Consider the following 25,566-nt stretch of genomic DNA (forward strand, 5'->3'; position numbering starts at 1 on the left):
ATACATGCATCAGAATGAGGTTTTAACTGGAGTTTAACTCTGTGATCTGGACACCTATTACCCAGCCTAATGGCCTCAATGACCACTGAGGTTCCCCTCTCCACTCTGCTCTCACAATATTCTGCTCAAGTCGTACTAACAACCTGGAGTCACTACCTCTGATTTGCAGCCACTGTTCAACTGACTCCTGTTTTCCCTCCTACACTCAGCTGGGACAACTTCCCACTCCACAAAAATGTCCGTGGCCATCCCTAGTGGAGCGAGGTCCTAGTGCTGCTGTAGCCAGCGGTGCTTCCCACGCTGTACCAAATCATCTGTGTGGAGGCATCCGCCACTAGACTGTAAGGTGTTTGAGGACGGGGGAAAATCTCACTCTTCTTTGTATCCCTAGAAGCTGGTACGGGCCTGGCAAAGGGTGCATCTTTAATAAAAGTTGGCCAAATAAATAAATGAACATTTCAATTAATAAAAAATGCCCCGACTGAATCTCTAAACAGTAAACATAACAAACATAATAAACAGCAGGCTGAAATCACGTTTATGGGTAAAATAAAAGTCATGAAAATAACTGCTTTAAAGATAAGTTTTTCAATAATTAACACTAATCTGTAAGCAAAAGAACTATTACTGGTAAACTTTTTATACTCAAAAATAGAAAAAAAAACAAAAAACAAGGAGAGTTCTCTGTTTGAACTTGAGCAAGTATCTTAAAAAATATATATAAAAATCAGGGTATTTCACAGTTTCTAATTAAAATGGAGAAAACAGTTAATAAGAATTTTATGACTTGAATATTAAACTGATTCCTAACAAAAATATCATGATGATCTTAAAAGGGAAGAAAGCAAAGTTTTTTTAAACAAGTAGAGAACATCACATTTACCGAAAGGCATTAATCAGTGATTTCAAATCGCCAAAAGGCAGAAAACGAAGATACCTTAATGTATTAGTATCTAAGGAATCTTAGCTGAAATCACAACATCTATTATTAACATTAGTGTATCAATAAAGGCAACTCTGGAAATACAAAATGCATGAAGTTAGTGTGAATAATTTGCCTTTTTCTCTTTCCAGAAATATAGAATCTCCTTACCACATACTGTTTCTTAGAGTAAGTTAGATTTTTAAAAATTATTCGCCATTTTGAATATAAACATACGTGTGTCAGAGTTTGGAAGGCATGATACTCATCCACTTCTTGGGCAACATAATTATATGCTCTCAGAATAGCCACTCCAGCATCCTGCATCCCATCAACATCTTCAGAGTCATTAACCACAAAGATTAAACCAAGTCTGGGGGAGAAAGGGAAAGGCAAAAAGAAGAAAAAGAAACAACTCGAAGAATGCAACCAGTTAAAAAACGAAAGGCATCCTCTCTTGAAAAACACAGTCCACATCATACTCTAACATGGTTGGCAAAGGCATTCATCACTTGCAGAATAAAAAAGCAGGTTCCCAAAGGTGGCTTAGACTTTTGAACTATTAAAGCAAGCTGTTTCAATATCATGAAATGAGGCCATTACTGACGTTTAAGGTATTGCCATAGTTTTAGATGGAAATTTGTTCTGTTTTTAAATAAAAATTAGGGGAAGTGAAAATTCTCAGAATGTGAAAACATATAGAAGGGGGGGTGGATTTTGAGATTTCATACCAGCGATATGGGCATCATAGGTAAATGGAAAGCATAAAACTATTTACGACTGTCCTTAGGCAAAAAGCTACACCCATGCTGAAATGGGCGACTGGGACGGACATGTATACACTGATGTGTATAAAATTGATGACTCATAATAACCTGCAATATAAACAAACAAACAAACAAACAAAGCTATACCCAAAGTTAAAGTTTCACTTTTTTTTTTTTTTTTTTTTGGTGGTATGCGGCCCTCTCACTGTTGTGGTCTATCCCGTTGCGGAGCACAGGCTCCGGACGCGCAGGCTGAGCGGCCATGGCTCACGGGCCCAGCCACTCCGCAGCATGTGGGATCTTCCCGGACCGGGGGCACGAACCCGTGTCCCCTGCATCAGCAGGCGGACTCTCAACCACTGCGCCACCAGGGAAGCCCAAGTTTATTACATTTTAAAACTTAAAGGAATAAACCACAAAGAGCTACCATTACACATCTACAGACTGGCCAAAAAAACTTGCACTGGCCATTATAGAGGCCACTAGCCTCTATCTTAGAGCAAAAGCAATGAAAAAAAGGACAGTCTTTAACTCAAATGGATCACAGACATAAATGTAAAACACGAAATTGTAAAATTCCTAGAAAATAACACAGGATAAAATTAGGTGATCCTGGGTTTGGCAATAACTTCTTAGATCTAACATCAAAAGCACAACCCACAACAAAAAGAACTGATAAGCTGGACTTCATTTAAATTAAGAATTTCTGTTCTGCAAAAGAAACTGTTAAGAGAAGGAAGACAAGCCAAGATGAGCAGAAAATCTGTGCAAAACACATATCTGATAAAGGACTGATATGCAAAATATGCTAAGAACTCTTAAAACTAACAATTAAAAAAAAAACCAGGGCTTCCCTGGTGGCGCAGTGGTTGAGAGTCTGCCTGCCGATGCAGGAGACATGGGTTCATGCCCCGGTCCGGGAAGATCCCACATGCCGCGGAGCAGCTGGGTCCGTGAGCCATGGCCGCTGAGCCTGCACATCCAGAGCCTGTGCTCCGCAACGGGAGAGGCCACAGCAGTAAGAGGCCCACGTACCGCCAAAAAAAAAAAAAAAAAAAAGTTAAAAATGGGCAAAAGATCTAAACAGGCACCTCACAAAATAAGGCATACAGCTGGCAAATAAGCATATCAAAAGATGCTCAAAATCATGTCATTAGGGAATTTCAAATTAAAACCATAATGAGATACCACCATACACCTATGAGAATGGCTAAAATCCAAAAAGTACTGACAACACCAAACTCTGGAGAGGATGGGGAGCCATAGGCACCCTCATTCATTGCTGGTGAGAATGTAAAACAGTACAACCACTTGGAACACAGTGTGGCAGCTTCTCAGAAAACTAAACACACTTTTACCATAAGATAAAGTAATCACACTTAGCAGTATTTACTCAAATGTGCTGAAAACTTATATCCATACAAAAACCTGCATACAAATGTTTGTAGCAGCTTTACTCATAACTGCCCTAATCTGGAAGCAATCAAGATGTTGTAAAAAAAACTATAGGACATCCATATAATGTAATATTATTCAGTGATAAAAAGAAATGAGGTATTAAGCCACAAAAAGACATGGACAAAGCTTAAAAGCATACTGTACTGCTAAGTGAAAGAAGCCAATCTGAAAATGTTACATACATCATGATTGTGGAAAAGACAAAAACTATGGAGACAGTAACAATATCAGGAGCTGGGAGAGAGGGAGGGAGGGAGGGAGGGACAAACAGGTAGAGCACAGGGCATTTTTAGGGCAGTGAAACTAAGCTATATGATACTATAATGGTGGAAACATGTCATTATACATCTGTCAAAATCCACAAAATGTACAGCACAAACAATGAACCCTAATGTAAACTATGGACTTTAGTTAATAATAATGTAGCAATACCAGTTAATTAATCAACATTGCTCTAAAAAAATACAAAGTCTATTAATTTTTTTTTAAAGTACAGCCTAAAAATATATGATAAACATATATCAAACATCATGCTCTCAGGAGGTATGTGTAGAATTTGTGTATGCATGGATGAGGTAGTTACATGTATGAGGTAGTTGAGAGGGCTTGTTTTTAGATTATAAATTGTCTTTGTCTTTTTAAAACCCCTCTTATGACAGAAATCAAATGAGTAAGCGCCAGGCAGAAATGACCTAAATATTATTCTTATGAAAATAAAAATAAGGGCTAGAACCTAATTATCTCCTCACAAAGTACCTTCCTTTCCCAAGTATTCAATTTTTAAAAAGGGCATCAGAGTTGTTCTGTTAGCTAAGTCCCCAAATCCAGACTACTGTTTCTCCCAGGACGAGTCCCTCATCAAGTACCAGTAGGGAGGCTCTCAGATTTGTCCCTTCCTCTCCTCGGTCCCTGCCAACAACTCCATATACCACAGCAACTCATACGAAGGAAAACAACTGCTCGTCTGCCTTGGTCTTTCCACCAACTGTTCACAACATGCCTGTGAGTTAAGTGCCTTCTTCTCACCTACCTTTGCAATCTGAAGAGCCCAAGCCCTCTTCCCGTCCCTCAATGAGATTCAGTAAATCTTTAATTAATGCCCACTGTGTACCATAAGCCAACTTCTTTTGTGTTCTTATATTCCCTTTTCATCAAAACATAGCTCTGGCTGTAATCCTCCACCTAACCATGTGGTATTCATGTTTACATTAAAAATTTCATTAAACTTAAAATCTCTGCTTTTCCATCAATGAAAACTCGCTATTTTCTTCAAAGTCTATCTTAAATCCAACTCTGCCATGAAACCTTTGTCCTTCCCAAATATCTGTCTATAATCTTTTTTTCCCCTGAAATTCTAAAGCACTTAGAACTAGTAAGGACATAACCTAGCACTTGATTGAATATCTTACTGAAAGTAGGCACAGTATTTTTTCCAAGAGGGTAGAAATGTGGCTTATGTTCCACTCACAGTATTTAGCTCAGTGCTGAGTATGGAACACACAATAACATTAATTAGCTAAAGAGCTCTTTTCTTCTTTATTTTCATGTTTTCTAAGAATTCAAATTTTATCAACATGTAAAATTACCACATACTATTCAGAATGTGGGAATATCTTAATCCTTATATGTAAAACCTTCAAACATTGTTCTGAAAAGGTACAGTGGAAACCCCAGCCATTTAAGTACCCCGTTGGCAGATTTGGTAACACAAGTGAAATAAATGTGTCTGTTTGCATCTATAAAAAGCTGTGTATACATTTAGTCCTTGACAGTCTGACAAAAGTTCCTGGCAAAGCTCCTTATCTCTGCTGAAGGTAGGCTTCGTGATGTGAACACTTACTTAGGAAAATTCCCTAAGCAAGCTGAGATCACATGCTATTTTTACACAGGCTATTTATTAATAACTCAATGACGGTAAGATTCTATTCATTGAGAATCAAATTCTCTCCCCCAAAAGACACCGGCTTCATACTGAGCAAAAGATAAAACTGCCCTTAACGATCCCCATGATTAATTAGCCTACAATTCAGTAACACCAGACTTGTTAAGAATGACAAACAAAACCTCAGCTAAATGAGATATACCATCAAATCGATAATGGTGTTACCTTAGTGGTATATGATTACTGAGGAACATCTCAGCTGTGTTAATCAACTCTGCAGTGCTCTCATGAGCAGGATCAACTATGAAAACCTGTAGGGGAAGGGAAAGGAAAACAGGAAACGACATTTAGTCAAATGTCACTGGGCCAATAAAAATGCCTTAGTCTTTACACTTGAAGGCCACCTTTTTCCAGCTACTTTTGAACCACATAAAAAAGAAGTTATACAAAGAGCAGTTACCCTCCCTCTGTATTCAAAGAATGTGGTACTGAAAGGCTAAGTGATTTTCTCATGATCTTACGCTAACAACATGGGAACTGCATCCAGCTGGCTAATACATGTCCTTTACTACACCTAACAAAACCCAAATTTTATTAACTCTCCCACCTTAGAAAATGGAGATTAGCTTCCTGTGTATTCATTTCGAAGGGTCTATGAATTAAGAATTCATTTAGAACCCAATTTTTAGACCACAATCGTGGCTATCATGTATTAAGTTCTCATGATGTACTTTAAAAAATAATAATTATCCCATTTAATCTCATTTAATCAAATAAAGTTCTCATTTCATAAAGTTTAATAAATTATCTCATATGGTAAGAGTAAAAGAGATTGAAATTTTGACTGGGAAGGAAAAAAGTGGTTTCAAGAGTGAGGCAAGTATAGAGGATCGTTTCCCTTGAAACTTCTGAGGAAGCCAACCTTGGCCATAACCTGCCCCGTCTCTTTAGGAACTACATGAAGTAAAAGAAAGACATGAGAGCGGAAAAGAGCGTCAACTAAAACCCCTTTTCCTCTATCTCTCTAAAGCAGTGGAATAAGGATTAAAAAGCAGGAGCTGATGAAGATTTATTTAAGGGAATAAACTGAACTATTAAATTTTAGAGATTAAGATATTCAAGAAAAACGGTAGTAATATATTCATCTTCTGAGTAAAAAAGAACAACTATCTTAAAACTTAACACAGTCTAAACCGTGAGATTAAGGATGAGGAGCATTTCCTTATACACTGACATTTCACAGCCCTACAAACAATCAGTACATTTCCCAACCCTTTCAGTTTGAATATGGAGCTAGAAAAAGAGCGTATCTAGTGGTGGTGGGGGGGAGAAGCAGCTAGTAAAGGAGAGAAGTGAACATTCTAGATATGACAGAAAGGAGGGGAGAAGGCAAGGAAGAAATAGAGATCACAGCCCAGCAATAAGGAGTTTTACTTACCATGTTGTGCAAATTCTTCCTGATCTGTCGGATAACACCAGGAAAAGTGGGGCGAAGCAACTCTTGTAGACTAGAAGGCCATGAATTGTATCTGCTATCAACCTCCAGGTTGTTGATCCACTACAAAAAAAAAAAAAAGAACACAACATTGTGCATACACTTTAGTCACCACTAGTGAAATTTGCAGAAATAACAATAAGACTTTAAATTATTTCAAGAAGAATCACATGGGAAAGACCATTTTTGAAAATATAAAGATCAAGTAGAGGGCTTCCCTGGTGGCGCGGTGGTTGAGAGTCCGCCTGCCGATGCAGGGGACACGGGTTCGTGCCCCGGTCTGGGAAGATCCCACATGCCACGGAGCAGCTAGGCCCGTGAGCCATGGCCGCTGAGCCTGCACGTCTGGAGCCTGTGCTCCACAACGGGAGAGGCCACAACAGTGAGAGGCCCACGTACAGCAAAAAAAAAAAAAAAAAGATCAAGTAGAAAAACGAGTGACTAAAACACAAGCCACAGAATAGGAGAAGGTATTTGCGACCTACGAAATCAATAAAGGACTAGTGTCAAGAATATCTATAGAAATCTAATATATCAATTAAAAAAAGGCAAGCAACATAAGAAATGGAAATGAGTCAAGAATATAAGAAATTTACAGAGGAAATTTAAATAGGGAATTAACACAAGGAAAAACGTACACCTTCACTAGTAATCCAAGAAATATAAACTAAAAGCACAATGAAATTTCACACTGATTAAACTGAAAAAAAAAAATTTAAGTTTGTCAATATCCAGGAATAGGCAAAAATATAGAACAATGGGAATTCTCACCCAATTCTGGTGTCTGGAAGTCACTTTAGAGAAGATGACCTAATAAAGTTGAAGCCTTTATTACTACCCTACCACTAAGTACTACAGCTCTAGGTGTCTACCCCAAATATATTCTCACATGTATGCACGAAGAGAGAGGTACAAAAAGAGCAGGGTGGGGCTTCCCTGGTGGTGCAGTGGTTGAGAGTCCGCCTGCCAATGCAGGGCACATGGGTTCGTGCCCCGGTCCGGGAAGATCCCACATGCCGCGAAGCGGCTGGGCCCGTGAGCCATGGCCGCTGAGCCTGCGCGTCCGGAGCCTGTGCTCCACAACGGGAGAGGCCACAACAGTGAGAGGCCCGTGTGGGAAAGTATGTGTATATTACCTTGCTTATGTAAATAGAGTATTTCTGGAAGGATATACAACGAATTGACAATTCCTGTTGCTTCCAGGGAGAAAAACTGGACAGCTGGGTGAAGAGATTTTTCCAATACACAGTCTTTTGTATGTCTTAAATTCTAAACTGTGAATTTATACAAGATATTTTTAAAAATCAGTAAAATATAAAACATGCTGTGATAAACTAGATCTGTATGTATCAACCTATATAAGCCTTGAAAAAATTATTGAGTAATAAAAATAACTGATGAAGGATACTGATATGGCATTTTTCAAAATTTTAAAGCATACAATAGGGGAGAAAACGATCAAGTAAGGGACAGGAGGGATACACGCCCACTTCAGAAGAGGAATTACCTGCAGGGAGGAGAGGGGTGGAACTGGGAAGAGATATAAAGAGGGCTTTGACTGAAACATTTTTTTCTTCCAAGAACACATGAAATGATTAAATGTTAGCATTTAGTACGTATGGCGATGGGTCCTACGGTTGCTAATTATGTTAGTCTCTTTATTCTTTGTAATGAAAAAATTTTTAACAGGAGAAAAATGACACAACAGTATTCATCAAAATAACAGTTACACCACCAAGTGAGAAGTCAAGTAGTGAACATCTACATTCTGTATCATTCCCCTTTCCAAACACTTTCCCTAAAATCAGTGCAGGACAGACACCAAGAAAAGGGGACTGGAGAGCTGAGGGTGCCAGGAACGTCTCCATCGCCGATCTCACTTCCACCACGACTGCCCGAAGACAGCGCTGCTCCCTCTGGTCTCTTTGCAGCGATATTAAAATCTACATAAATCCTTCAATATAAAATATCAAAGGCCTGTTAAAGGAGGTTGGTAGCTAAAAACTGATATTTTTAAACAAAACCACACAAGACTTGCGTGCAACTGAGAATATACAAACTCAACACTTTCCCAAGAGATGCTCAGCCAAATTCCTAAAGAGATACAAAAGTGGAAAAATCGCGGTCTTAACCACAGTAAACCTAATAGCTCAACTTTCTGGAGCATTTAAGAGCCTACTTTACTATATACACATAGCCGCATATATGCAGTTGTTGTCAATCTTTGATGCCGACAAAAGAGTTAAGAGGAATAACTTACCTCTCCTAAAAGACAAATGTGAAACCATAATAAAATACTTGGCCAGACCACTCCCTGGACACACTCACAGAATACCTACCGAAATAGCAGGGCTCCTGATGTCTACAGCATAGTCGACCTCAGAGGGCTGGATGTTCAGTTTCAAAACATTATGCAGAGAAAGGCCTTCTATTCCCAATCTATGCAGACCCTCCATCACCCGAGCTTCATTCCTCAATATATCAAACAGACTGAAAAAAAACCAAATAGGTATTTAGGAGAAAGGGCTTTAAAAAAAAAAATTCTCACCATGAGAAAAATATATCAGTTCAAACTCAATGCCCTATCAAACGAGTTGAGAAATCAAGAGGGAGCTCTTCCCTTGAATCCTTTTGTCCAAATATGCAGAACCAAGTAGGCAGGAGTTGCTTCTTGGCTGATGTTTATTTATACTTATCTACGTATACACTGTGTATAGAAATTATCTCTAATTATAAACACACAATTTGAGGATGAAATAATCCTAGATGTGGATTTTACATTGCATGTTTTTAAAAACACGAAAGTAATCTCCCTGTGATATTTCTTACAACTGCACATGAATCTAAAATTATCTGAAAAGCTTACTAAAAAAACACCAAAAAATATACTAAATAATTTATGTTTAATATATGTTTCAATATCAGCATCAGTTCCCACAGGCACACACACATATGATCACAGAAAGTGGTCTGGAGGAATTCACACCCAACTTAAGAGGTTTGCTGGGTAAGGAAGAAGAAATAAGAAGACTGTTCCTTTATCTCTGCATTATTTAAAACTGTTTACAATAAGCAAGTACACAGTTTGCAATACTCTGGAAAATTAAAGAGATTTTTTTAATAAAAAATAAAAACATGGGGCCTCCCTGGTGGCGCAGTGGTTGAGAGTCCGCCTGCCGATGCAGGGGACACGGGTTCGTGCCCCGATCCCGGAGGATCCCACATGCCGCGGAGCGGCTGGGCCCGCGAGCCATGGCCGCGGAGCCTGTGTGTCCGGAGCCTGTGCTCCGCAACGGGAGAGGCCACAGCAGTGAGAGGCCCGCGTACAGCAAAAAAATAAAATAAAATAAAAAAATAAAAACATGGGCAATCTTTTATTGTGTCCTTTACTAATTTTTTAGTACCTTTGAAAGCAGTATATGGTCATAAAAGCTCAATGAACATAATGTGAAAAGCATCTTACTGTGGAAACTGCTTCTTTTAAAGCATTAACCAACCACAGCTTTTGTTTCACTATTATGAAGCCACAGTATCAACTGTGTCAATTTTAATATCAAAGATAAAATCAGAATTCTACCTGTCTTCTGCACCCAACCCCCAAAATTCATAAGGAAAATTTAGAGCAATTTAGTCCTAAACCACATTTTAACAAAACAAAAAGGTATCAAATAACATATGTAAGACAGATCACCTTCTGAGACACCAGAGGCTGCATTTTGCATAAACCTACTTCATACTGTTCTCAGAAACAAAAGAACCTGCTCTCTTCTGTTTCTATGGTTAACAGGAAAACGAAGGCTCTGAAAGGGCACCCTCCAAAGACACCTGGGCCTTAAATGTCCAAGGCATCAGATGTACATTAGGATAAAAAATGGCCAAGTATCACCCTGCCCATCCCAGCCAGAACATGGGCCTACCTAAATGCACACACTGGGTCTGAGAAGTCATCAGGCTTTGCAACCTGTCACATCAAGGAGGAACAACAGTCTGGACGTGTCATAAGGAGCCACACGTTATAAAAACTTTTCAGGGTGAAAGATATTATCCATACCTGAATATATCCTGTGTCTCTAAATCAATATGAAGCCCGTTGATGAACAGTGCTGAATCTCCAGGCTGTAACCCTAAAGTTCCCTTGAAATACTGAAATATTAAAAACTTATTAAGGAGCAGGAAGAGAGTATTTAACAGAAATTTCCATGTTTCTGGTCTTATTATACGTACAAATGTTGACAATGATTAATACAACTGTTTCCTACAATACTGGGGACAGGGAGAGAGTGTTAAATAAGCCAAGCACGAGAGTTACTTTTTGGTTGCCCTTCCCAGTCTGTGGTGCCAGCCAAGGTTGTGCTAGCGGTCACTGACAGCTGGGCCTCCTGGGTGAAGTCCAGGGATCCGATCTGAAAGGGTTTCAAAACCCCACACCTCCCTTAAACTTTCAAACTAAGGCACGCCAAGAAACCTTGAGGTGCTGAGCTAAGGACAGCGCCTACATACACCCGAGCTCTCCAAGACCACCTCCATGGGGCCCTTCAACTGCTGCTCTCTGACGCGGTGGAATGCATGTGACCATGCAGCCCCTGCAGCCCTCAGACCCGCCTGACCCACTGGAAACGCTGCTTTGATGCCATATCATACACAGCTTCTGTTGGCTTATATCCTTTCCAATCAATTCCTCTTTCTCGGCAAGGAAACTGGAACGGCTGATCATATACTCAACAGCACACAGTAGAGAAGGGAAGAAACGTATCAGATACTACGGACAGAACATGGATCCCTTAGCTCTCCCAGGGCTGGGGGTCAAGGGCAGGGATCGCTGAGCTCCCTTCACTCCCCCTCACTCAGTGGACAGAGAGAAATGAACTCTAAGATCTAGGACTGCGTGGGAAAAACACAAAACAATGCAGAAGCCACGGCTTTTGCTTCTCTGCCCTGCCAGGATAAAATGGCAAGGAGGATAAGGGGATAACAGAAATTTGCATCGAGAATCAGAATTTCTTACAAGGGAAAGAAAAACTCCACATCCACTCATTCCCAGGCTGCGAATACAGCACGCTGTGACTGTGGGAAAGACTGACTGGGAACTATGTGAAATGAAACACAACAGAGGATGGGGATCCCATTCTGAAAACGGGACTGCACGGAAGTTACCAAATGCTCTGCCCTACTGGGCTTCTACAACTCCGGCAGCCAGAACTCACCCTCCCAGCAGAAGATCGGAAGATCCTTTTCGGGAGACTAAACAGCTCAAGAGGAAAGGTTTAAAGATTCTGTCACTGGAGTTCCCTGGGAAACGACCATACCACCACAGCCTACAGTCACAAAGACGCATCCTTCGGGGCTTTCAATCAGTTTTATATTGCCTCACTCTCTAATATGAGCAGTTAGCGAGAGATCACCAGACATCTAAGGAAAGCCTCTAACATTAAAGACAAGAGAACAAGACAAAAAGAAAGGCAACTTAAGAGGGAACAGACTATGCAGAGAAAAGAAAACACATACATGAACCATCAATATCTTCAGAAGGATAAGACAACACCATAAAAAGAATAATTCAAGAATAACCCTTGTAAATTAAAAATTTGACAACTAAAGAAAGAAATCTCAGCAAGTGGTCTGAAAATCCTTCCCAGAAAGTTTAAAACTAAAAGACAAAAGAACTGGAAAACAGGAAATAAAAGATTTTTAATTAGGCGAAATTAGTCAAGGAGATGTAACATCTTAAGAATAAAAAGGAATTCTAGGAAAACGGAAAAGAGAAACCAAAAAGAAGACGAAATGCAAAGAAATATGTCCAGAAAATTTCCCAATACTAAAGGAAAGGATTTTCCAGATTTAAAGGGCCCACCAACCACCCAAGAGTACAAAGACTTTTTAAAAAGGCATTATCACTATGGAATTTCAGATTACTAGGGTCAAAGAAAAGACCCTACATGATTCCAGAAAGAAAAGCCACATCTCATACAAAGGCTTCAGACTTCTCAAAAGCCATAATGGAAACCAAAATTCCAAGGAGCAATGACTTCAAACTTCTAAATGACTTCCAACCTAGAATTCTATACCCAGCCAAGCTATCAATAAAAACAAAAATAGAAGGGACTTCCCTGGCAGTCCAGTGGTTAAGTCTCCGCGCTTCCACTGCAGGGGGTATGGGTTCAATCACCAGCTGGGGAATTAAGATCCTTCTTGCCACTCAGTGCAGCCAAAAACAAACAAAAAAACAAAATGGAAAACTGATTTCTCAGAGTCTGAAATTTACCTCACATGCAACCTTTCTCATGAAGAATGATTTGCTGCATCAAAATAAGGGAGTAAACCAAAAACAAAGAAGACATGGAATCCAAGAAAAAGGAGATCTGAAAAAAGAGGTTAAAGGAAGGTCCCAGGATAACTGGTATGTACTAGACATAAAGAACAACCAGGGGGCTTCCCTGGTGGCGCAGTGGTTGAGAATCTGCCTGCTAATGCAGGGGATACGGGTTCGAGCCCTGGTCTGGGAGGATCCCACATGCCGCGGAGCAACTAGGCCCGTGAGCCACCACTACTGAGCCTGCGCGTCTGGAGCCTGTGCTCCGCAACAAGAGAGGCCGCGATAGTGAGTGGCCCCCGCTTGCCACAACTAGAGAAAGCCCTCGCACAGAAACGAAGACGGAACACAGCAAAAAATTAATTAATTAATTAATTAACTCCTACCCCCAACATCTTAAAAAAAAAAAAAAAAAAAAAAAAAAAAGAACAACCAGTCCATAGTGAAGCAGATCAAAAATTGATAAAACCGGGCTTCCCTGGTGGCGCAGTGGTTGAGAGAGTCCGCCTGCCGATTCAGGGGACACGGGTTCGTGCCCTGGTCTGGGAAGATCCCACATGCCGCGGAGCGGCTAGGCCCGTGAGTCATGGCCGCTGAGTCTGCGCGTCCGGAGCCTGTGCTCCACAACAGGAGAGGCCACAACAGTGAGAGGCCCGCATACCACAAAAAAAAAAAAAAAAGAAATTGATAAAACCATGACAAAAACACAGGGATGGTAGAAAGATGGGGAAAGTGCCAATATGGAGTACTGGTAGACAGTGGCAGAAGTGGGGAGAGCAGTGAAAGAAAGTCAGACCTCATCCTTGTAACAGAAGGCCAATACATAAGATTGGAAACTGAGAAAGTACCAATTTAAGCTTGCTGGAATCTGGAGATAAATATCCAAAGAATCAACTAGGAGTTGAAAGCAGATGCTTCTGGGAAGGGGGTCACACAGGGAGTGAGACATGTTGGTGGGGGTGCTTTTTTCTAAAGAAACAGGTAGCACCATTTGATGCTTTGAATTATATATTCATGTTCAACTTTGATTAACTACTGAAAGTATAAAAAAGATTGCAGAAATGAATCAAAATACCATCATCTTTAATAAAAGAAGAGTAAAACTATTAAATGTCACTGATTTAACTCACATTTCCGCATCTTTAAAGATATAATACAAAACAGAAAGGCACTATTTTCCAATGGTTAATACCTTCTGATTCTCTTCCACTTCGGTTCTAAGTTCTGAACTCACAGCTGTTTTTGTTATTGCTCTAAGGAAATAAAAACATTATCAGTGCTTAGTTTAGTATTTGATATAAAAGACTTCAATTTCCCTATATGAAACGACACATTGCTCCATAAATTACAAAAAACTAAATGGAAAAAACCTTACACCTTTACAATTGATAAATATATTCCTCCTCTCAGATGTGTGTATTTGTTCATTATCACAAGATATAAAACCAAGGAAAAGTAACAGTAATAATTGCATTTTAATGCGAGTGCAGTTATTTCCAAGATCTTAGTTAAATATATGTAACTCTATTCCTGTATATGATATCGACAGCTCACAGGCTAAGGATATTGTTCAATAACTTAAGGCAGCAGACTGTTCAAGCTATTTAAGCACATGTGTATCTTCAATAGCATGCTTGATTAAATGATAATGTACTATAGGATCCTTAAGTCCTGTCTAAGAAATATTTTTCCGAGACTAAACAAAATTTACAAAACATCCCATGTCAGAAGTCAAAACACCTCCTTCAGTGACTCAAGAAAAGAACTGACAATTATTTAAGTTTCTGAAAATGTGGCTTCTAAAACAGGTTTGCCTTGTGTTTATGAGATGTGGAGGACCATTACACAATTGAAAGCAATAGCAGAAAAGCTGCATTCAAAATCTTAATCTGTCACTATGAACAAGTCAGCCTCTATGATTCATTTCCTTCATCAAGAATGAGTAAGATGATTGCTTCCCTGGTGGCGCAGTGGTTGAGAGTCTGCCTGCCAGTGCAGGGGACAGGGGTTCGAGCCCTGGTCTGGGAAGATCCCACATGCCGCGGAGCAGCTGGGCCCGTGAGCCACAATTACTGAGCCTGCGCATCTGGAGCCTGTGCTCCGCAACAAGAGAGGCTGCGATAGTGAGAAGCCCGCGCACCACGATGAAGGGTGGCCCCTGCTTGCCACAACTAGAGAAAGCCCTGGTGCAGAAACGAAGACCCAACACAGCCATTAATTAATTAATTAATTAATTAATTAAAAAAAAAAAAAAAAAGAATGAGTAAGATGATATATAAGAAACTCTTCAGGAAGAAAAACACCGGAGTCCATGCCAGACCCTAAGTTAGCTACATCTGCATACATTAAATTTTGTTAACTCATCTAATCCTGAAAGGTCGGTGTTGTTATTTGTTTTACTGCTGAGGAACGTGATTATTTACAAAGTTCACACAACTAGCAAGAGGCAGTGGCAGGGACACAACCTAGACTGCTCTCCTCTCTTCAACCACACAACACGGGCGCTTGTCGCCTTCTCGGGAAGGTGGGCCATTAACAGTACAGTGCTGGTAGGAAGACAACTTTAATTTCCTAAGCATTTTCATATTTTAATGGCTTCATTTTATGCATAAACATGAAGATAATTAGGCATATGTTAAAAAGAAGAATGTCTCAAAGCCTTATTACTCTATGTTACCTGGCTTTGGTAGGAAAATTTTGACTAAGATCCTTCATAATCACCAGAGCTAACTCAATAGGAGCGGCCAAGATGCGGGCAGCAGTCTGAAAACTTAGATCTGCAACAACATCAAACGTAAGTTAAAGTGTATTCATCTCCAGCAATGAGAAAGAAATAGGAAAAAAGCACATTTATTTCCCACTATTTTCTTGGTAATTAAGAATGCCCTAGAATGCCATTTCAAATCATGCCCATGGTTGAATTGAAGGTTTTACTCACTTCATAGGCCCCTAGAGTGTTTACTGTAGCCATTCCTTGATTTGCCTGCATAAACACTAAGGCATATACCAACACATTTAGCACAGGATTAATCCACCCCAAACTCTTTTCCTTCTTCTGGATTTACAACATAACACAAAGTACAGCAAAAGACTTTAGTAAATTATGCTGGGAAAGAAAACCTTGATACATAGTTCTTTGGACCAGAAAAGCACACATACATCCTGCCATACTGACATGCCTTTAACATCCAACTGTGTAATAAATGTATACATATAGAAAGATTAAAACAAACTTGTTTCTAGTATTACAAGCTTATACACCTGGTCACACAAAGAAAGATCATCTACAAATATATATTACTCTGCAGAGTGTTATTTGTCTACAAAAGGACTTTCTTCCTTTCTTTTCTAATAAATCAGGATTAATCACATGATCCTTAAAATTTGTGAATAAATACAATTAAATTCAAATTGTTTTTTTAAATACCATAAAATTTAGAATGATTCCTCTACGTTTTTATTACCTTGCAATTGCCAAACTTTTAAAGGTGCCATTTCATTGGTGCTCTCAACGAGATGCTTTCTGAGTTCTTTCAACTGTCCCTTCAGGTCAGGGTGCAGGTCTCTGAAAGAAACATAAAATCAATCCTTTTCAGGTGTCTTTTCTTTCCCAAATCACATTTAGAAGTTAACCCCAAATTTATCTCACAACTCTCCCACTTAGTAATAGGAAAATTCCTACAATACAGGAAAAATATTAAATTTTTCTTAAGAAACAAGTTAATATAGAAAAGTATGAGTTAATTTAAAAACCATAAAATTTACAGATTAAAAAATGAATCACTACAACAGCGACTCTCTATGTTGGGGGAGGGAGAGGAGTGGGACTGAGAGTAGGGAACAGAGGGGACCTCAACTCTATCTGTTGTGTTTTACTCCCCTTGGTTATTTCTTTCTTCAAGTAAAAGAAGGTGTTATGTTGCAGGAAAAAAAAACCTTGATAAACAATTCTTTGGTACAGAAAAGCAAGTACAATAGAAACAGTCAATTCTGGGTGGTGAGTACAGGGGTATGTTATATTATTCTCCATCCTTTCCTGAACCTTTTTAATTTCTCAAAATAAAATTGGAAATACCTTGCTACCAATCCCAAAATGAGTTTCTTTCAGCTACACACTCATAAATCCTTTAGTCACATGAATATAATTCAAGCTAACCAAGATTATCGCGTTTTGTTTAGTTTTATCTTGAAATACAGTGCATTCTATTTAAAGTTAGTAAAACAGACGCTTTCAGAGGCAGAGATAGATCATTTAGATCAGACAGACAGATGGAACAGAGTAATCCTGTTTTTAACAGTAAAAACTCAAAATTTCTTAAATGCAACCTGCCGAAAGTAAAATATTTACTCAGATCCTTCACCATCCCACCAATCCATTCCAGTTACTACACTTTTCTTCATGGTAAAAATACCTTAAAATGGGTCACTTACTTTAGTTAAATAACCATTCTGAGTGTCCAAAAAGGAAATTGTCTTCAGTATTCTACATACTACCTTTGTGCTATAAACACATGAAATCATAGTGCTATCCAAAAAACAAACATATAAAACATGAATATGAAAAGGGATTCTGGAAACCTGGATGCAGTAAAAATGGAACCTGACTGCATATTAATAAGGCCATAACTGATGTTCAACACAAAGAAATGTGCATTTGCACAGGATGAACTCAACATATGCACAGTCACTCAACATCAACAAAGTCATCTCTACTGAACTGTTAGTCTAGCTGTCATTTCACTGGGTCAAATGTTGAAGCTAAAATATATGAAACTGCACCTACACATACTATTTCTATTAAAAAAAAAAAAGCACACCATAGATGTCCTAATTAAGATTTCCAGATAAAGCAGAATTCAGGGCTCTGAACAATGACCAAATCATAACAGAAATAACTGCAACATTTAAAATAACAGCTAAGAACATTTTTCAGCTATAAAATTCTATTATGCTTTCATAAAACAGTTATGGAATTTTCTTCAAAAGGCCACTTCCTATCCTCTTTCATATAAAGCAAATTGTAATAAAATGTATTTCAACTGAACATATATAAAATCTACCACACCTCCTACTACAACTCTTTTGCAATTTTTCAAACTATGTTTAGTGTAAGTAAATAGCTATAAATACAACATTGTAAATCAACTATAATTCAATAAAATAAAATTTTTTGAAAAAGAGATAAGAAACAAACAAGCAAAAAAATAAATAAATAATAGCTATGACCTCTCTAACATAAAATACATTTGATTTTCCTCAGGAAAAGAATGTATAAAACAATTAGATTTCTCCTATTATGTGAATCAAAAAATGGCATGTAACTTTATGCTATCAACTACAAGGTCCAGAAAATAAATCAATTTAAGCCATAAGCAGGCAGCCATAGTATCATGTAAGAATAATGTGCTTCAGAATTGCCAGAAATCATAAACTGTACTACAAACTAACTGGTCATCTCCTCATATCAGATTACATACCTAAAGTATTGTTGGGAGATCTGTAACTCAGGCAGTAAAGAGAAAGATGATGCTTACGATGTGAAGAAGGCTGGAGGTTTAAAGAGAATAAGACCCTTTCCCAAAAGAATATACATACCTTAATCTTCCAAAGAGAAATCCCTGAACTTCATCAATAGGATCATTTTCACCAATCACTGTGGTGTTAACTTCAGTTCCTACAAAAGCACAGCAAATACATGTCTAATCACTCAGATTAGAAATAAAAATATTAACTTCATAATATTTGAAAAAAATTTGAAACACCTGAAACTATAATAGCATTTAAAATGTTGAATACCTCAACTAACATAGTGGTTAACAAACACACATAATAAATGAGTTTTTGATATATCCTGTGTTCCTGGATAAAGAAAGAATGTGTTTTTCCTTAAACTGTGGAAATTTTTACATGTTAAATATTTCAAAATTAATACCTTTAAAATTATGAATAATGGATTTTTCAATATCAAAATTCTGAGGAATTTGCAACTAGGCAACTTAATCCTAAATATAATTATTGAGGACAGGATAATGAAGTACGAGGCTATCTTCCATGTACCAAAACCAATCATTTTTACTTTTAAAACAAGCTCAAAAGACATAAAAAGATTACGCATAAAACTTGTTGAAATAATGAATTCAAAACCCTAGAATATTACAACAGGAAGTATCCACAGTAAACTGTTCCAAGTGCAGAAAATAATATAAAAACATGAAACTGTTTGTTAATTATATGATAGCTTAAGATTTCACATTGGGTCACAAATTAATTACTATTTGTGAACTACCTATCATCAATAACAATAGCTACTACTTACTGAACTCTTTTGTGAAAAAAACTTTGTTAAATTCTTTACCTCTACATCTTATTTTCTCCTCAAAAATACTTTAAGAGGCATATATCATTATCTGAACTCTACAGAGAAAAAATTAGGGCCTAAAGAATTTGTCACCCAACTCAGATATAACAGAACCAAGATTCAAACACAGGTTCATTATACTCCTAAATATATTCTTTTTCATTAAAGAAACAAATTCCCCTTTAACTCATATTTAAAGAAAAGAAAACACATTGGTCTTAATTTACAAATTCACCTTTCACCTGAGTATCATCCTTGGCCTTGTACTCAGTGCTCTTAATGGCCAACTCCACACCATAGCCAGAGAGGTAAACAGGCTCCTTCCTGGGATTCTGCAAGCAGAGCAAGTATTCTACCATCACCACTCAGCTCTCCACGCATTCCCACCTAGCTCTTTATACATCACAGCACACAGAGCCTGACCATGTTAACGTCACATAGCCATCACCTAGGATTACACACTCAAAACATGCTTGAACTTCCATGGGAATCCTTAGATTGTGGATTCTGCCACAAGTGTGGGAACAGGAATTCCAAGGTAGAAACAAAACCAGATGAAGGGGGCTTCCCTGGTGGTGCAGTGGTTAAGAATCCGCCTGCCAATGCAGGCGACACGGGTTCAATCCCTGGTCCGGGAAGATACCACACGCCGCAGAGCAGCTAAGCCCGTGCACCACAACTACTGAGCCTGCGCTCTAGAGCCTGAGAGCCACAACTACTGAAGCCCGCGTGCCCTAGGGCCAGCGCTCCGCAACAAGACAAGCCATCAAAATGAGAAGCCCGGGCACCGCAACAAGGAGTAGCCCCCACTCGTCACAACTAGAGAAAGCCCGCCCGCAGCAACAAAGACCCAAGGCAGCCAAAAGTAAATTAAAAAAAAAAAATTTTTTTAAACCCAAAAAACAGATGAAGGGATAGTGGAAAGGGCAAAGGTCACCAAACCATGTGAAGAAATGGAGAAAACAAAAAAGCAGTTCCGGAACCTACACAGGGTTGAAAACTGGTGAGGTTTCAAACCTAGAAGTGCTTTGTTGAGACCGTGTGTGTAAATATGTGTGTGTGTACATTTTTTTACTGACTTGAAATGTCTTCAGGCACGGTTAGGGATGACCTAATGTCACAGGCTTACCATCATCCTGAATGAGGATGGCCCTTTAAATACCAGAAATAGGGACTTCCCTGGTGGTCCAGTGGTTAAGAATCCACCTTCCAATGCAGGGGACGCAGTTTTGATCCGTGGTCGGGCAACTAAGATCCCATGTGCCGCGGGGCAACTAAGCCCGCACACTCTAGAGCCCACATGTCACAACTAGAGAGAAGCCCACATGCCCCAACAAAGAGCCCACGTGCTGCAACAAAAGATCCTGCGTGATGCAACTAAGACCTGACACAGCCAAATAAATAAATAAATATTTTTTAAAAAACGGCAATAGAGCAAGGCGGGGTGGGGGGGTGGGGGGTCCAAAACTGGATATTGATAAATCTGTTTCTGCTCACATAAATTTTCATTTAAAATTTTTATTTTACTTTCCCATGGACTTAACATCTGATATTTACTGAGCTTAATATGACACAGAAACTTTAAAGGCCAACGATCTTTACATATAAATATTTTAAATGCTAAATGCCACACAAGGTTTCGAAAGCTTAATTTTAAATCAATTCTGCCTGATTTTACCTCTTTAGAAATCCTCCTTTTTCTATCAAATAAAAAGATGCCAAAAAGAAAAAAAGAAGGGTTTGGAAAGGAAGTGAATTCAAGAATCAGTTCCATAGTATGATGACCATATTAAATCTGGACCAAATTAAATATAATTTACATGGTTCATTTTGAAATAGAACGTAGGGAATTCCCTGGCGGTCGAGTAGTTAGGACTCTGCACTTTCACTGCCCAGGGCCCCAGGTTCAATCCCTGGTCGGGGAACTAGGATCCCAGGAGCCGTATGGCATGGCCAGGAAAGAAAAAAAAAAAAAATCAAAGCTGAAATAGAATGTCAATTTTATACAGCAGTTTTTAGGCATATTGTTTTACATTTCTTCAGAAAGACAAGCAAAGTACCTCCTATGTGTAAATAACAGATTTGATGAAAGTACTACACTTCCCAAAAAAGTAGTTCAAATCATTTTATAAAGGGGGAAATTATTAGCTGAAGTGCTAAGGTTGTGGTGGGCAAACTAATATTTAAAACAGTTATAAAATAAGTCAATACTTACAGATATATAATGTCTGAATACGTAATTGATTTTGCCTGCACTGCTTTTTGATACAAGTTGTCGGTGAAACTTATAAAACTCCTCAGAGCCAATCTCAGAGTAGAAAATAACCACTGAGCTTTCAGGATTAGATGAGGGATATCTGTGATCTCCTTTGAACAATAAAGGTTTTGGTCTGAAAATAAATATTAAAGGCTTAAAATTGTTAACTTAAAAAAGTTTTTAAACATTAAAAACAGTACAAAATGAACCTACAGCAATGATAATTTAAGCAAACATTATAAGCATCTTAATATAAAGAGTATCACAGTCTTAAATAGTTTTCAGTTAGTAAGAATACTGAAAACAAAACAGGTATCAGTCTTATTTGTTCATAATTAAAATTAACGAATGTACATTATATAAATACTAACCTTAAAATGTAGACTTTGACTAATAATTGTTACCAATTTCTAGAGCAGGGGGTAAAAAAGCCAGAAAAAGGATACACATCCAGCCCTCATAGTACTAAAACTTTAGTAAATTATTCTACCATATAAATATAATGTAATTATCTTTTTATCTGAAGACCTAAGCGCAAATAATGCAAAAAAGCAGAGGATAAATCTAAGCGTATAACTTCCCAATTACAGTATCTCCCTCCTCTATCATTTTTACTATTATGATCATCCTACTACTGCATCTAAAATTTAGGTTATCCTCATAAATTTTAAAACTCCCCCCTCAAGAAAACTTCTCTAAGAGTGACATCAAGATATTAGCAGATCTTAATGTACAGACTTTATGACCTACCAATCCTTCTTAAGGAGGTATACCTACACGTACTAAGTGGAAAATGCCCCTTATAAAAATAAACCTACCTACCTGTATAAATTTATAACCACAGAAAAAAGTATAAAAGAATGGATGCCAATCCATTAAAAATAGTTACCACCTCTCAGAAGAGGAGACATTATCACTCTTTTCTTTATAAAGGTCTGTATTATTTTAACAAATTAAAGAAAGAATTTTTCAAGTCAGTCAATTTTGTTTTCCCCAAGGAAATAGCACTTTACTATGCAGCCAATTTTGAATGTCCATACCTCACCCCGAGACAGCTGAATGCTCACTGAGTTTCTGGTAATCACCCTGAGGAAAAAGCACTCATACCATTTGGTGGGCAGAGGACAGGTGCTGAGCAGATAATCTCACTAAAGAAGAATTTCCCCACCTAAAACACCCCCTGGCACTTCTGATAGAGCAGGGCAATATCACAGAGAGAGATCACTGTTATACAATTTATAACAGCATTGGAGGATGTACAGAGGGGTTATTGCCCTAGGCAGACAGCAAGAGGTACCTATTGTTATTTGTCCACCACAGGAAACCTACCTTTAAGCAAAAAAACATCAGGCCACTGATTACCAATTTAATATTCAAATTAAGCTTGCAATTATCTTAAATAGTCTCCTTTGTCTGAAACTAATACTATCCTGAGAGATCAGTATCATTAATATCATTACTCCAGGCACTGGCTTTAATACACAGAATATTCTTTACTAAACTGATGACAAAGCCTATGTAATCTCTCCGATACAGTCATTATTAAGTAACAATAACAGTAAGTACTCTTATTATCTATTTCGAAACAAGATGAGGAAAGAAAGGTTATGTAATTTGCCTAAATTCACAAAACTATTTTAAGTGATGGAGCTGGGATTTAAATCTAGTTGGTTCTGGTTCCAGAATTCACATTCTAAACCACTATACCTACGGACTAAAAAACCCATAAGAAAAATCAGACGGTGGACCTGATATAGGAGAAAGCACAATGAATGCAGGACATTTAAATAAAGAAACACACAATCTACCTTTCAGAAGCTGTTAGTAGAAGAGTCTCAAGGGTATCAAAATCACAAGTCCTCTTTCCATGCACTGAAAAAAATGAACTACATCCTTCTGGTGGAGGTTCATCAGCTGCTATCTGTCATTTAAGAAACAGGACATTTTTAAAAATAATTTCTAACCAAAAACAAGATAAAAACATGAATATTCTAAATAGGTAATAAAATGATAATAAAACAACATCAGTAAAAGCAAAAATTAACATCTACCGAATACCCATTATGTGACAGAAAGAGCTTTATGCTTCACTGCTTTCTTGTATTATTTCATCTAGTTCCTCCCAATACCACTCCATGAGGTAGGTGTTATTATTATCCCCAAAACAGAACTTTAAAATTCTATCTCAGAAGATAGCAAAAGATATCCGGGGGGGGGGGGGGACTTCCCTGGTGGCGCAGTGGTTAAGCATCCGCCTGCCAATGCAGGGGACACGGGTTTGAACCCTGGTCCGGGAAGATCCCACATGCCGCGGAGCAACTAAGCCCCTGCGCCACAACTACTGAGCCTGTGCACCTAGAGCCCGTGCTCAGCAACAAGAGAAGCCACCACAATGAGAAGCCCGTGCACCGCAACGAAGGGTAGCCCCCACTCGCTGCAACTAGAGAAAAGCCAGCGTGCACGCAGCAGCGAAGACCCAATGCAGCCAAAAATAATTAATTTTTTTAATGTTAAAAAAAAAAAAGATATCCAGGGAGCACAGTATGTACCTTGTAGAAAACTAAGCTTACAAATGTCAATTGTAAGTGTCAAAGTATAACAATGCAGTCCTAATTAAGTATAATACGCAGATTAATGTGAAGCCCCTCCCTGAAACAGGAAGAATGACACTGAATCTAAAAAACCAACAGGGCCTAAAAAAAGAGTACAGATGGAAAGGTAAAATTATCCAAGGAGCACACTAAGATATTCAAAGGAAAGGCTGAATGAGACATGGGGTATGTTTAGAGTGAAATGCACTAACGCCCAGGCACAATGAGATAAGTCCACCTGCAACTTAAACGAGAGGCACACTGAGAAGCATGAGTGTATAGAGATGGGGAAAGGAAAGGACATAATGACAAGGCCTGGGTACACACTGAGGTCATTTATGTACCATATTCCTACTGAATGTCCTTTTCTACTGCTGGAATACAAATAATTAAGAACAGACAGGGAGAAATGGAAAGCTTGTTATGAAAAATTTTTGAACTTTCCATTACATTTTTCTGCTTTTTTGTAAATTATTACAAAACTTACAAACTTGTGTTTGTAAGAAGAAAGAACAGTACACTAAACCCCTGTGTACCCATGACCCAGCTTCAGTAATTATCAATTCATGGCCAATCTCAGTCCTTCCACCTTCCTACCACACTCCATTGGATCATTTCGACACAAGCTCCAAATAGCATTTCATTTATAATGTTTCACTATGTCTCAATAAAACACAAAGGTTTTTTGTTTTTTTTTCCTGGCCGGCCGCACAGCTTGCAGGATCTCAGTTCCCCGACCAGGGTTTGAATCCAGGCCATGGCAGTGAAAGCCCAGAATCCTAACCACTAGGCCACCTGGGAACTCCCAAAACACAGAGATTTTTTTTTTAAACATACTACCATTATCACACTTTAAAAAAAAAGTAATACAATTCTGTATTGATGGCCACCGGCAGCATAGTTTTTCAATCTTCCCAAGTTCTCCCATAAAAACAAAGCAAAAATGAAAACAAAAACCAGTGGACCACATTTATGACAAAACTAGGTGGAAGGAAATCCCCATGATACAAAACACAAAAATGACCTGCAGTCATCAGAGGCCATGGAAACAGAGGGAAACTGCAGAGATTGTGATGATCCTGAAAACAAGAAAACCCCAGAACAGCCAAAAGGTTTTCCCTGGAAAGCATGGTGGGTGGGCCGACAGGTTCTGTTTCACCTATAGTACAGGTAAGCACAAGGCAGGCTGACCACTGTGAACTCAAAACTCACAGGCTAGGACTCCCTTCTAGGAAAGGGTCCCACTCTAAGGAGAAACTGTTGAGGGCAGAATAAAACTCAAGTAGGACAGAGATAAAAGCCAATAAAAGAAAAAGTCCAAATATAAAAGTGCAAGAGGGGAACAGAGTCAGGAAATTTCAAAAAGCAAGCTACCTTTTTTTTTGAAGCCACCTTATTTTAACATAACATAAAATCAACAGAATAGGGAACCATGCGGACCTCCAAAAGTTAAAGAAAACTAATTTCACAACAAATTGAGCAGAAAAAGTCTCAGTGTCGAATCCCATACAAAGCTATTGTAAGAA

The 25,566-nt window shown here is 38.5% G+C and overlaps 1 protein-coding gene across 1 annotated transcript in view; it reads right to left on the minus strand.

The window, feature by feature from the left end:
* Positions 1 to 25,566, minus strand: part of UGGT1 (UDP-glucose glycoprotein glucosyltransferase 1) — a 100,663-nt gene that overhangs the window by 60,241 nt on the left and 14,856 nt on the right. Inside the window, exons 5-16 of the mRNA XM_060105781.1 lie at positions 23,258 to 23,370; positions 21,408 to 21,582; positions 19,428 to 19,524; positions 18,430 to 18,508; positions 16,299 to 16,399; positions 15,512 to 15,611; positions 14,027 to 14,087; positions 10,576 to 10,667; positions 8,864 to 9,014; positions 6,468 to 6,587; positions 5,255 to 5,340; positions 1,160 to 1,295 (exon numbers count right to left, since the gene is read on the minus strand). Coding sequence (XP_059961764.1) covers positions 1,160 to 1,295; positions 5,255 to 5,340; positions 6,468 to 6,587; positions 8,864 to 9,014; positions 10,576 to 10,667; positions 14,027 to 14,087; positions 15,512 to 15,611; positions 16,299 to 16,399; positions 18,430 to 18,508; positions 19,428 to 19,524; positions 21,408 to 21,582; positions 23,258 to 23,370 — 1,311 coding nt within the window. The remainder of the gene's footprint in view (positions 1 to 1,159; positions 1,296 to 5,254; positions 5,341 to 6,467; positions 6,588 to 8,863; positions 9,015 to 10,575; positions 10,668 to 14,026; positions 14,088 to 15,511; positions 15,612 to 16,298; positions 16,400 to 18,429; positions 18,509 to 19,427; positions 19,525 to 21,407; positions 21,583 to 23,257; positions 23,371 to 25,566) is intronic.

Source organism: Mesoplodon densirostris, chromosome 8, assembly GCF_025265405.1.
Source record: "Mesoplodon densirostris isolate mMesDen1 chromosome 8, mMesDen1 primary haplotype, whole genome shotgun sequence".
NCBI lineage: Eukaryota > Metazoa > Chordata > Mammalia > Artiodactyla > Ziphiidae > Mesoplodon > Mesoplodon densirostris.